General features: G+C 37.3%; 1 protein-coding gene across 1 annotated transcript in view; it reads left to right on the forward strand.

The window, feature by feature from the left end:
* RAPGEF2 (Rap guanine nucleotide exchange factor (GEF) 2) overlaps positions 1–12,776 on the forward strand; it is a 47,645-nt gene that overhangs the window by 10,788 nt on the left and 24,081 nt on the right. The window contains exons 3-10 of the mRNA XM_010135920.1: positions 1,147–1,283; positions 1,784–1,942; positions 3,558–3,710; positions 4,011–4,175; positions 7,665–7,772; positions 7,870–8,073; positions 8,170–8,278; positions 10,452–10,698. Of these exons, the coding sequence (XP_010134222.1) occupies positions 1,147–1,283; positions 1,784–1,942; positions 3,558–3,710; positions 4,011–4,175; positions 7,665–7,772; positions 7,870–8,073; positions 8,170–8,278; positions 10,452–10,698 (1,282 nt within the window). The remainder of the gene's footprint in view (positions 1–1,146; positions 1,284–1,783; positions 1,943–3,557; positions 3,711–4,010; positions 4,176–7,664; positions 7,773–7,869; positions 8,074–8,169; positions 8,279–10,451; positions 10,699–12,776) is intronic.

Raw genomic sequence — 12,776 nt, forward strand, 5'->3', positions numbered from 1 at the left:
TTAAACGTGCATCTAATCAAACTAATTTGCTGTGTTAACCGTGCAGGTTAATACATTGAAAGCAAAGAAGAACTAGAATTCACATTCTTAAAATTTCTAATCTGATCTGTTTCACTGGCTGAGGTTTTTTTTTTCTTTTATCAGAATATGACTAAATGGCGATTAAGGTGGTTATCAGATGATTAAGGGACTGGGAGCATTCTCTTATATGAGAAGGTCTGAGAGAACTGGGACTGTTGAACCTGGAGAAGAGAAAGCTGCACAGGTTGTCCAGATAGATGCTAGAGAGGTCTCCCTCCTTGGAGATACTCATAAACTATCTGGACACGTTCATGGGCAGTTGGCTGTAGGTGGCACTGCTTGAACAGGCAGGTTTGACCAAATGACCTCCAGAGGTCCCTTCCAACCTCAACCATTTAATGATTCTGAATAAATAAAAATGATGGGGTCCTATTAACTGTTTTCAGTAGGGGTTTTAGATCAAGCTGAATACAAAAATATCTAGCATTTTAGAGCATATAATCCCTCTATAGGACTACTAAGAAAGCTTGAATTCTGTAATTATGGAAAACATAAAAAGTGAAAATACAGAAGGTCACTTCTGAATACAAGTGCAACTCCAGTGCGCACAGAAGACAGAGCCGCAGCAGTCGCCTTTCAGACGGTAATCCTGTCTGGGCTATCCAAGAGAAACTTTGTGAATCACGAGAAGATGGTCAAGTACAATTTCCTGTTAAGTCTAGACTGGGAAGGGATGGCTTTACCAATGAACTTGATCAGTTTTGTAAAATTTCCATTCTTAATGTCTTGTGGTTTTTTACGTAGGCGTGTCATAGTCTTACGGGAGTTATTGCCGTGGCTGGAGCATTACAAATATTGGTTGCATTCAGAGTTCTCAGTTATGTTACAATTCTTCCATTATGCTGACTTTCACTTTACAGGGCTTCTGTTGATGATATGACCAGCCAGTCTGTGTCTACAAAATACCCAGTAATTACAGAAGGCCACTGTACATGACTTATTAGTATACAGAAATGATTGTGCAGCATTTTAGCTTAAGTAGCCTTGGGCATCTTGCTGAAGAACTGTCTTTACTGTGCTTTGTTGTTTTGACATGCACGACTCAGTGGGCTTTTTCTCCTTCAGAACAACTACTGGAATTCATGCATCAATTGCCTGCTTTTGCCAACATGACAATGTCAGTGAGGAGAGAGCTCTGTGCTGTAATGGTGTTTGCAGTTGTGGAGAGAGCAGGAACTATTGTACTAAATGATGGGGAAGAGGTCAGTAGAAGCTGATTTTGAATCCCTTATTATACCAAACATCCCAGATTCCGCAGGGGTAAGATTCTCTTGTGTTGATTAAAAAAAAAGAAGAAAAAAACCCCACAAAAAAGTAACATTGAGCAGTTATATTAAGCCTCTTTTTGTTCTGGATTAGTTTGAAAGCTTTTGTTTAAGCACTCACACAACATATCTTATGCAAAAAAAGCGTGAGCAAATACTTTGATGTACAAAATTCCTGCATATTGGAGCTGATTTGGGGAGTTTATTTTTCAGTGTTGAAGAGGTGGTTTTAAAACCTTTTTTTTTTTTTACAATCTTAAAGATAAACTTAATCCTGTTCTCTTGAGGTGCACATTTAAAGTAAACTAGATTATAAATGTTTTTAGTAGATGCTAAAAAATATGAAAGAAAAGATGGTAAGGGCTGTATCTTTACAGTATAATACTACAATATTAAGTCATTCATTCTCTGTGTATCCTGCAATGTCTTATTTGTAGCTGGATTCCTGGTCTGTCATTTTGAATGGCTCTGTGGAGGTGACATACCCTGATGGAAGGACGGAGATACTCTGCATGGGGAACAGTTTTGGTGTTTCTCCTACCATGGAAAAAGAATATATGAAAGGAGTGATGAGAACCAAAGTGGATGACTGCCAGGTAGAGCGTTGGGCTGTAATACGTGCAAAAATCACACAGATATAGGTGTAGTGCAATTCGATAGTCAGATGGCATTTTATTTTAAACTGAATGCTTAAAGTGTGTAATCCTGTACGATAGTTAAGAAATATGACTCCTGCATACTGACAGTCTGGGAAAGAGGAGTTCTTTTCATCTGGATAGGGATCATTTCAGGTGAAGAGGTTTGTCTGCATGCTTCCCCTAGAACTTGAGGCTCAGCAGCCTGTTGCATACATCCGCTGCTTCAAAATTCCCCTTAGAAGGATGTCAAGGTCCATTAGCCATTATAGGCTCTTTCGATTCTACAGGTAATAGCCATTCTTCCTTACTCAGCTCAGCTACTGAATCTCAAAGTAACACAAGCTCTCTCTCCCATGGTTTGAGTGTGAAGTCATCTAGTTTCAGCTAATCTGGCCTTTCAAGGAAAATGCCTTGATGCTTGCTATAACACAAACAGATGTTAAGAAATGCTTCTGATACCATAAAACTACCAGCCTAATCTGGTTACGTGGTTGCTATTTGCTTATTCCTATCCAGAAAAATAATACCTAAGCCTTGGGTAAATTAAACATTTGCTTGGTTCTAGTGGTTAATTAGCTTCCAGTAGACGCCCTTTGAAATGGGTTGAACTGTGTGTTAATGGAGTCACGTAGTTTAGTTTGCCCATCTGACATCCAGAAAGTGTGTAGGTCGTATCTTGTTAGGATAATGTTTTGCAACAAATCCAAACTGTGGGACTTCTGTTTCAGCTACTGCTAGCTGCTGGAACTAGTAGTATGTAAATGAATTATAAAGAATGCAGGAGAAAATACGATACTTTTCAATCAGAAGAAACATGGTTATTTCCTTTCAGTTAAATACCCACGTTCACATAATAAGACAGTTTAATCTTGACCCAAAAAAGAGACAAATGTATAAAACTTTTAACAAGTTATAGAAGGCAATTCATGGTATGTACAGTATTTTTTTTTCTAAGTTGTAGTGGCAGGTCTTAATTATATTTTCATAGTGTAGATACTAGGAGTATTGTTAAGGTATTTATTCTTATACTTATTCTTGGTTGAGCAGATCATTGTAGAAGATATTTACTTTAATTTGTAGTGTGCCTGCGCTCACGTAATGGAATAAATGTTAATTTTCTTAATGATTGACTTCATTAATAATAGTTGTGAAAAATGAAAATTATTTACTATAGCACTAGGCACAAAAAGAAAAAAAAATCTAGGTTTTTCCCTTCAATCTCTTACTCTAAATACCACACAAAAGCTTGCATGGGAGAAATATAACCAGCTAGGATACTGAGCTTCATCTCCAGCAGAGGGGAGATCAAAGCAGCTGAACAAAAATGGCTAATAATGCTAAATCATTTTGTTTTGATGAATCTTGGTCTCCTCTAACTGCAAGATTGTGGTGGAAGTGTTGTGCTTGTGTTTTTGGCTGCTTACTGCAGCTGAAATGCTGGAAAGACAAATTTGGCCACTGCAGGTGGAGAAACTCCTTTATCTTTTCTATTAATAGAGTACTTGCATCCTAAGTCTAAATGCTTTTCTGAAGATTTTACCTTTTAATACTGGTGCGTAATGATTCTTTCCAGTTTGTTTGTATAGCCCAGCAAGATTATTGTCGCATCCTCAATCAAGTGGAAAAGAACATGCAGAAGGTAGAAGAGGAAGGGGAGATTGTGATGGTGAAGGAACACAGGGAGCTTGATCGCACTGGAACAAGAAAAGGTCACATTGTCATCAAGGTAAAAGCAAAAGAGGGAGTGTCCTGCAAAAGTTTGTGTTCTGTAAACTTGACAAGTTAGGTCTGGGCTAAGTTGAGATATATGTTATAAAAATATATTTAAAAAATAGACAGTATGTCTAGTTTTTGTCTTTTCTGTTTCTTATCACAATGGTTAAGCTGTTACAGTTGCTTAGCTCATCAATCAATAGATAGCAGTATTCTCTCTAGTGTGATGCAGCTTCAGCATGTGGCAAATCTGTTTCATTGTATTTGTTGAAAATCTGTTTTAATAACTAAGATTTTATATTTTTTTTAATAGGGAACAGCTGAAAGGTTAACAATGCATTTGGTGGAAGAGCACTCTGTGGTAGACCCAACATTTATAGAAGACTTCCTGTTGACGTATCGGACCTTTCTTTCCAGCCCAATGGAAGTGGGCAAGAAGTTGTTGGAGTGGTTCAATGACCCCAGCCTCAGGGATAAGGTTAAAATCCCCTGAATTACATACCTGTTACCATTTGCACTGAAATATAAATGATTAAGAATGAAAGATGTTGTAGAGAGAATGACTACACTGAGTAAGACACAAATAGCTGGTGACACATTTTAACAGCAGAATATATGGGTTAAACTAAGAAAGCATTTTTTCCTTATTGTACTTTACTTAAGTATTAATGTGCTCAGGCAAGGTAAATTAGCCGTGTTTTACCTTGCTGTGTTTTTACAATATAATTTGGTTACCTGAAAGAAGAGGGAAAGCTTTTTTCCAGTAAACAGTATTTTTATTTACTATAACTCAATAGGATTCTATTGTGTCTTAATATTTGAGCATATAATGAAGTTCTGTGTTTTCCTTAAATAATACTTATTAACACCACTTGGCAAATATTATGTGATAATTTATTTTTGTATAAAGTGACTAGAAAATATAGCTATTGTTAAGAATCTGAGCCTTACACAGCATTAGAAAGAAGCACAACCCAAATGCAAGAGAGTAATCAAACATCCTGTACCCTCAGCAAAATTGTCATGATGGAAAAATAAGGCCCTGTATATTCAGTTTTGGCATACTGCCTACTGAGACTACACTGTGCTTCATGCCGTAATGCTTCATTTTCACTTGTATACAACTTTGTCGTATGCAAAAAAAAAAATCTCTAGTAAAAATTTCCAGATATTTTTTGCCAATTTGAAACCAAGGGAATTATATAAAAAACCAAGAGAAATTTCGTTTTCAACTGCTGCTTAAAATCTAGGTATTTGTTTCAGAAATTGCTAGTTGATCTCTGCCTTGAAGAGAAGGATCTTGCACTTGGCAGATTTAAAATCTCGGTATTTGTTTCAGAAATTGCTAGTTGATCTGTGCCTTGAAGAGAAGGATCTTGCACTTGGCAGGGAGGATAGGCTTTGCAGCTAGTATTGTTTAGCGTATGCTCGTCATAGCTTCAGCACTATAATACTGGAGTTCATCTCTAAACTTATTTTTCTTGTTCTTCAATGGATAATCCCCTCAGCCTCTATAAAAGCATGAGCCAGCACAATTAGCTGGTATCAGGTCTGAAAACAGAGCAGCTCTTTGTTCTGCCATCTCAATTAACCAAACCTTTCTGACATCCAGTAGCACTGACAGAAGAGAGTCAGAGAACAGCTTGGAAAAAGCAAAGATAAGCCAGCGGGGAGCAAGGAATCTAGAAGATTTTGGCTGTTTTGTTATTAGAGGCTGATAGGCAGTGAGCAGAGGGAAAGGCGTGAGTAAAACTTCCCGAGGTAGTAATCAGAGTAGGGCACTTGAGATCCAGCCTTCCTGATGATTTTCCCCAGCAGCAGGGTACTTGACTTTACAGCTTTAATACTCATTTAATGCTTTTCCTGGTTGTGACACAAGTAATGGCATTCCTCCAGAAGTCACTATACAACCTTTTCCAGTGCCGTGTCTTTTCGGTGTACATTAGTGAGTCGCAACTTTGAAAGAGCATTGATACTGAAGTTATCACTGTGGTGATTTAAAATATATTATGTGGATTGGCTTGCAACTTCCCAGCCCATTTTAAAAAATCTACAATTAGTCCAAATTTAAGCAGACGTTGTCTGGTTCATCCACTGTCATCCACATTAATGAAAAATAACACAGATGTTTAACAGAAAGGAAGTTCATCTTCCATTTCGGAGGTGGAAGTAATCTCAAATATGTCAGAAAAGTTACCCCTAACATACATACCTGTGGCTGGGAGCTGTGGCAAATAGTGCTGTGCAGTGGCCTCCTGTTAGGAATTTGAACTCTCGAGGAGTGCTGAGGTACACACAGCATTCTCCTGGAGAAACTGGCTGCTCTTGACTTGGACAGCTGTACTCTTCCCTGGGTAAAAAACTGGCTGGGTGGCCGGGCCCAAAGAGTGGTGGTGAATGGCATTAAAACCGGTTGATGGCTGGTCACACCTGCTGTTCCCCAGGACTCAATATTTGGGCCAGTGCTGTTTAATACCTTTATCAATGATTTGGACGATGGGATCGATGCACCCTCAGTAAGTTTGCAGACAATGTCAAGTTAGGTGTTCTGCTTGAGTGTAGGAAGGCTTGATGGAGGCATCTGGACAGGCTAGGTCAACGGGCTAAGGCCAGTTGTATGAGATTCAGCAAGGCCAAGTGTCGGTTCTTGCACTTGCAGCAACCCCCTGCAACACTACGGTAGGTCTGGGGAAGAGTGGTTGGAAAGATGGCTGGTGGAGAAGGACCTGGGGGTATTGGTCAACAGACAGGAGTGTGCCCAGGTGGCCAAGACAACCAATCGCATCCTGGCTTGTTTTTGAAATCATGTGGCCGAAAGGACTAGACCACTGGAGTTGGATGCCTGGCGTCAGATATTTAGCATAAGGGTCTGCAGAGGTTTAGATTTTGTGCAGATGGAAAGAATGGACAGGAGTTAGGTTTAACTGATTAAAATTTGTATGAGATTTTGTTCTTAAGCTCTAGTTATTTAAATGCTTTGAGCTGTTTTCCCCTACTAACTTGTATTTTCAGCACAATAAAAGAAAATCAGCTGTATTTTTAGAAATAACTCTGAGTGGCACAACCGTTTTGGATTTGGGAGCTTTTTAAATGAATCAATATTAATTCAGCACATCAAAACTTATTTTGTCAGGACAAGTGTTGTTGAGGTTCCAGGTCAAATCACATACTAGGGTAAAATTTTATAGTGCAAGCATATAGTTCTAAAAAAATGCAACTCCTGTTTTGTGGCTTTACCTTCGCTATTGTTAACTGATAATACTCCTTTAGGGTTTTTTCCTAAAAACCCTGTAAAATACCAGCTAAGATCCTTCTGAACTTGATAGTCCTAGTTGCCTTGGGTGGAGTACAAGTGAAGAGAAGGGAGGCATAGTAAAATGAAAGATTGACTCTAAGGGAAAGAATTGAGTGTATTATTTGCTGTTAAAAGCTCTTTCCTGCTGCTCACAATAGGTCCTTTTTTCCTGCCTCTCTAAACATACAATAGCTCTTTTACACAGGTAAAGGCCTAATGAAGTTAGTGGTGGCTTATCTAAAGATTCCCGAGATTGAAGAACCAGTATAAAGCCATACTGAAAACTTTACAATCATGTGCTTGAAGAATTAAGCAGATTTGGAAATGTACATGAACAGGAAATTGTTGTTCTAAGTCAGAAATGGATCTAACTCATTGCCTTATACTTTTGTGCTCTATTCCCTGCGCAATCAAGTTTGGTACAGCCAGTGTTAATTTTCTAACTCATAGTATTCTTTATATCAGCAATTGTATCCTGTATTTCAGAAGTGAAAGCCATTTCCGTCCTTAACTCATTCTATCCTCCTGGTAAATGATTGCATATTAGTAAAGTTAGGTTTGGTTGTATACATATCATATTTAGGATTCCAATAGAGATTTACTGAGGCTTCAAGAAGCAGTTTTTTAAATGAGTATTTGTGGAAAATATTTATATTCTTGATTAATTTTTAGGTTACACGGGTAGTATTGTTGTGGGTGAACAATCACTTCAATGATTTTGAAGGAGATCCTGCTATGACTCGTTTTCTGGAAGAATTTGAGAACAATTTGGAGAGGGAGGTAAGAGTGAGGTTTTTTTTTTTCCTGACAGTTTGGGATGGCAGGGAGAGTAGCCAGGCTGTGGTTATGTATAACTTACTATGCTTTTCTCTTGTAGAAAATGGGTGGACATTTGAGGCTGTTAAATATTGCTTGTGCTGCTAAAGCTAAACGAAGATTGATAACCTTAACAAAGCCATCTCGAGAAGCCCCTTTGCCTTTTAGCTTGCTGGGAGGGTCAGAAAAGGGGTTTGGAATCTTTGTCGACAGTGTAGATTTTGGTAGCAAAGCTACAGAAGCAGGCTTGAAACGTGGAGACCAGGTACATAATTTTAAAATATCTTTCCCCCCCTCCTCCCCTTTTTTGTTTCCTTTCTCCTTGCTAAATAAAAATAACACTACTTGTTGGTGGTTTTAGATACTGGAAGTGAATGGTCAAAACTTTGAAAACATTCAGTTGTCAAAAGCCATGGAAATCCTTAGAAATAACACTCATCTGTCTATCACTGTGAAAACCAATTTATTTGGTGAGTTTGTGTACACTTTTTGTTCTAACTTTTGTTCTAATTTAGGAGTAGTCTATCTTTTTCTTCTAATACTTTAAAACAATTTTGTTTGAAATGCTTTTGTACTGGGGAGAATAGGAGGAGGAAACTGGCAGGTCCTAAAATACCTTAGTTCGTAACTGCAGAGAAAAATTTATGAATAGGGTCTTATACCAAGTGATTTCACTCTCACAAGTGCGTTTTTTTGGTTTAAGAGGAACTGTTGTGACCGTTTAGCTCGAACGTATTAAACCTGTTTGGATGTCTTAACATTTAGTCCTTTCTCAAGAAAGAAGCCTCTTTTGGAATTTCACTTGATCAGTGATCTTAATCTGTCTGCTAAACTTGCTCATAGTTTTTCAGTCCATGCCTACAGTCAGTGTGAGGTGGTTAATAAAACTTTTCTTGCCAGCTAGGTGGAAACAATCTCACTACCCTCTGAAGCTATTCCCTTCATTTCTTTTTCTAACAAGTACCAGAGCGGTCATGAAGGAGTCTTTGTAAGCAGCTCAGGACCTCAGTTAGCTTAGCATCATAAGAAGCTAATAGTTTGTGGGGTTTGATTTTTTTCTTTTTTTTTTACCACTGGATACTTGAATTATATAAATAATTTAGTGATGTGCTCCCCAAGTATCTCCTTCAGGATCAGGTTCGTCACAAAAAAACAGGGCATAATATAACCCCAGGATGTCAATGCACTAACTGATGATTAAATATGCTTAGGGTATCTTCAGAAGTCCGAAGGTGACTTTTTTTTCTTTGCAGTAAAGATTCTAATATTTCAATTGTTTCTAGTAGTTAAGGCTATTTCATAATATATCTGTATATGCTTGTTAAGCAGTATGTGGTCATTTCTATAAGTGTAAGTTCTGTATAATCATCTTTCACACAGCAGGTTTTTGGATCTTGTGTTGTTTTAGTATGTTTAAGATTAAACCTGATTTCTTAATTTCTTCAGAAGTTTTGTTTTTCTAAGGTTTTGATCTTGTTACTTCATTGCAAATACTGAAATCACATCAGGGAGGTCTCAGAACAGTTACTTTTTATGCATTGCATGCAGTATTTCCTTATCAACACATCCCAAAAGGAGAGTTCCCCTTTTTTTTAACAGCATCTTCTTATCTGTATCTGATGAGTCTTTCCAGTCCCCAGTACAGTTATTGTCTTTGATTACTTTCCTCCAGTTTTATTTGTGTGTCTTACTTGAAGCTTTTGAAATTTCTTGGTGATTTGTTGTGTTCTTCTGCAGATAAGGATGAATATTAAGGACTAAATGAATACATAATATTAAAACCTAGTCCCTAATACTCATCTGTAGCTGGTTGCCCCTGTTGCCACTTTCCACAGTTCCTTGGTTTTAATTTCCAGTTTCCATTTATTATTACAAATCAACTCATCAGATGATTTTTCCATTTATATATGGAGACTTCCTCTCACACTCAGAATTCTTGACTTGATCTCCAGATCAGTTTTGTTTGATTTATTTAAATATGTCAATGTTTTTACGAAGCTAAAAGTTGCAGAACAACGAATTCAGAAATTGGTCAGGTATTTTTGCCTCAGAGATGACTCTCTACTTACGGGGCTGAGGAAGTCTGAGAGGTTTTTTTGTTTAACTGGCATATGGATGCAACAGCCCTATCAAACATCCAAGGTGTCTCAGTAGTCTCCTACTTATATTTCTTTACGTCTTTGTTGCAGTTTCCCCTGTTTTCTGTTTTTTTGATCCTATCGCTAATAATTTATCATCCATCTGAGAACTTTTGTTGCTGACTGTTTAAAAAGCTTCCTTCTCAGTTAGTTTTTCTATCTCATTTTTTTTCTAGAGTGCTCTTTTTATACATACTACTATCCCGCAGAAGCCTGTGTCCTTAGACTGAAAAGTCAAAGTCCTTCTGTTGACACCATCCGTGCAACAATTTGGTCATTTAGTGTATTTCTAGTTTTTAGTGATTTTTCTAATTAATATTAAAGAAAATGAAAGTATTTTTAAAAATTTTTTTAAAGTCTTGTACCTAAATTAATTTAATATTTGAGTTTACAGAATATCCTAATTGGGTTTTTTTGCAGTAATTAATATTAAACTACTCCGGTGCGCAGACCTTACTTTTGCTTGTTTGTACTTTTTTTTCCTCCCTGTTCCTTTCTTATGCAGTTTTTAAAGAACTCTTAACGCGGTTGTCAGAGGAAAAAAGAAATGGTGCTCCCCACCTGCCTAAAATTGGTGATATTAAAAAGGCAAGTCGTTATTCCATCCCAGACCTTGCTGTTGATGTGGAGCAAGTAATAGGATTAGAAAAAGTAAATAAGAAAAGTAAAGCAAATACAGTTGGGGGAAGAAATAAATTAAAGAAGATACTTGACAAGACTCGAATCAGTATTCTGCCTCAGAAACCATACAAGTGAGTTTATTTCCTCTTAAATATTTGCTTTATGTTAAATTTTAATATTTTCTCATTATAGTGATAATTGTTTTTGGTTTTTATTTATTAATGCAAACCATGCTTATATGTGAAAAACGATACTGAAATGTATTAGTCTGAATATTTGAGTGATCATAGACTACTGGTAATGCAGCTCCTGACAATCAGTAGATGTATTTTACTTCTTATATAGTGATGGCACAAATACTTTCTCATGTAATTTTCTGTTTTAAGAGAACTCTTAACTGGAAGCATCCCAGACAATTAATTTCAGAATAACTCTGCAAGCAGGTCTGTTTGCAGATGGCTGATAGGAGTAATGATTTCACTTTATCCGCATTCCAGTGTTCCATAAAAAATTTCTACGTAGTGCTGTAAGGGAGTCTGAGGATAAGATTTTAACGGGTTCTTTGATAGAATTGAGTATTTCTTTAATGAAAGCTAAATATGCTATCTGGTGTCTTTTATTCTATAAACACGTATTAAAAATAGAGTTCTGGTAAGTATTGGTGGAAACAACAGAAGAATGAATTTTGTGTAATTTTGTGGGAGTCGGGTTCTTGGCCAAGATAGGTGGCATCGATGGGAACAATGAATTGTGGAAGGTAGTTGATGTGTAATCAGTGTGTTCTCTTGCATTTTTCTTTTTTGTGTTGCACTGAGGAAAATTTATTCTATGTAAATTCATGAAAAAGACACTCGTGCTGAAATCTAAGATTTTTTTTTTCCTGCTATTACGTTGAAGAAAGTTTGCTTAACTAATGTTAGATATTGCCTACTAAATGAATACTATTCTGAAACACTATAAATAGAATGTTAGTAATGTAAAGGTTAAGTGAATATAAATTATTACATCCAAATAATGGATATTTCTTAAATTGACACATTTCAGTAGAGGAGAACCTGTAAATCCTCTTTATGTTGTTTGTCTTTAGAATGTTTTCTTTTATTTCACTGCTCTTGCTAGTTTGTTTCTCTGATAAACCATCCATGCTGTTAGGTGTGATTTTTTTTTTTTCGCATCGTTCACCATCGTTCACAGCTTTTGCATAAAACTTTCTTGGTTTTCTTTTTTCTTTGATTCCTTTCATTTTTGCACTTTTTCTGTGCAGGGACCTCTTTGGGTAAGACTCAGAAAAAGACTACAGTTGACGTATTTTCTTTTGCTAGCTTTACTTTGTTATAGATAGCAATTTGTCTGCGAAGCCTGTTAGCATTCCGTTGTTTGTGTCTGCGTTGTTTTTGCACAGAGATGTGTAGCTGTAGACTTGCCCGTTTGTGCCTTTTTTCCCTGATTGTGTAGAAATTTCTATCTTGTCCTCCCTAATAATTACTGGTATTGCATATATTAAGGGACTTTACCTATTCGCATGTGCTTTTAAATGCCAAAAACCCAGAGGGATGAAAAAGCTGATTTACTCATTAAAGGAGGCATTTAGAGGCTCCATGAGTCAGCTAGCTTATGAGGTGAAACTGTCCACTTTTTTTTGAACGTGAGTACTGCAGAGGTCTCCACAGCCTCCAGAATGTATCCAGATGAAAGCAATCTTTAAACTGGAACGAGGCCACTCTTAGAGGGAGCCTGTCTGCTTCATGAAACATTAAATAAGTATCAAAGACAAATCAATTTGAGCAGGAGATAATGCCTTCCTTCAGTCTTGCTTTCTTAATCCAATAATGTCAAATATCTTCCCAAACTGAGCAAGCAGCACCATTTCCTCTGCATCTACTGGGAAATCTTTCTCTCTGCCAGCTATGAGGCATCTCTTGGAAAGTGCTTCTGCCACAGCCTCCACTTGAGCTTTGTTTTCTCTTCTAATCCAGAGTGGTTTTGTGATTTGCAGGCTCAATTGCTCCAAGTAGGGATTAAACACAACGCACACCTCCATCTCTAGCAAAGTTCTGCCTGAATCATAGCACAGCACCCCAGACAAAGCAGCAGCCTTGCTCTCTCTTCTCTGCAGCCCTGCGGTGGGATGCACAGTATACTGCATTTTGAAGGAAGCAGCGTTCAAACAGTTCTGCCGTTCCATTAGCCCTTGTACCCTGTTTGTCAT

The sequence above is a fragment of the Buceros rhinoceros genome, unplaced genomic scaffold (genome assembly GCF_000710305.1).
Source record: "Buceros rhinoceros silvestris isolate BGI_N320 unplaced genomic scaffold, ASM71030v1 scaffold2230, whole genome shotgun sequence".
NCBI lineage: Eukaryota > Metazoa > Chordata > Aves > Bucerotiformes > Bucerotidae > Buceros > Buceros rhinoceros.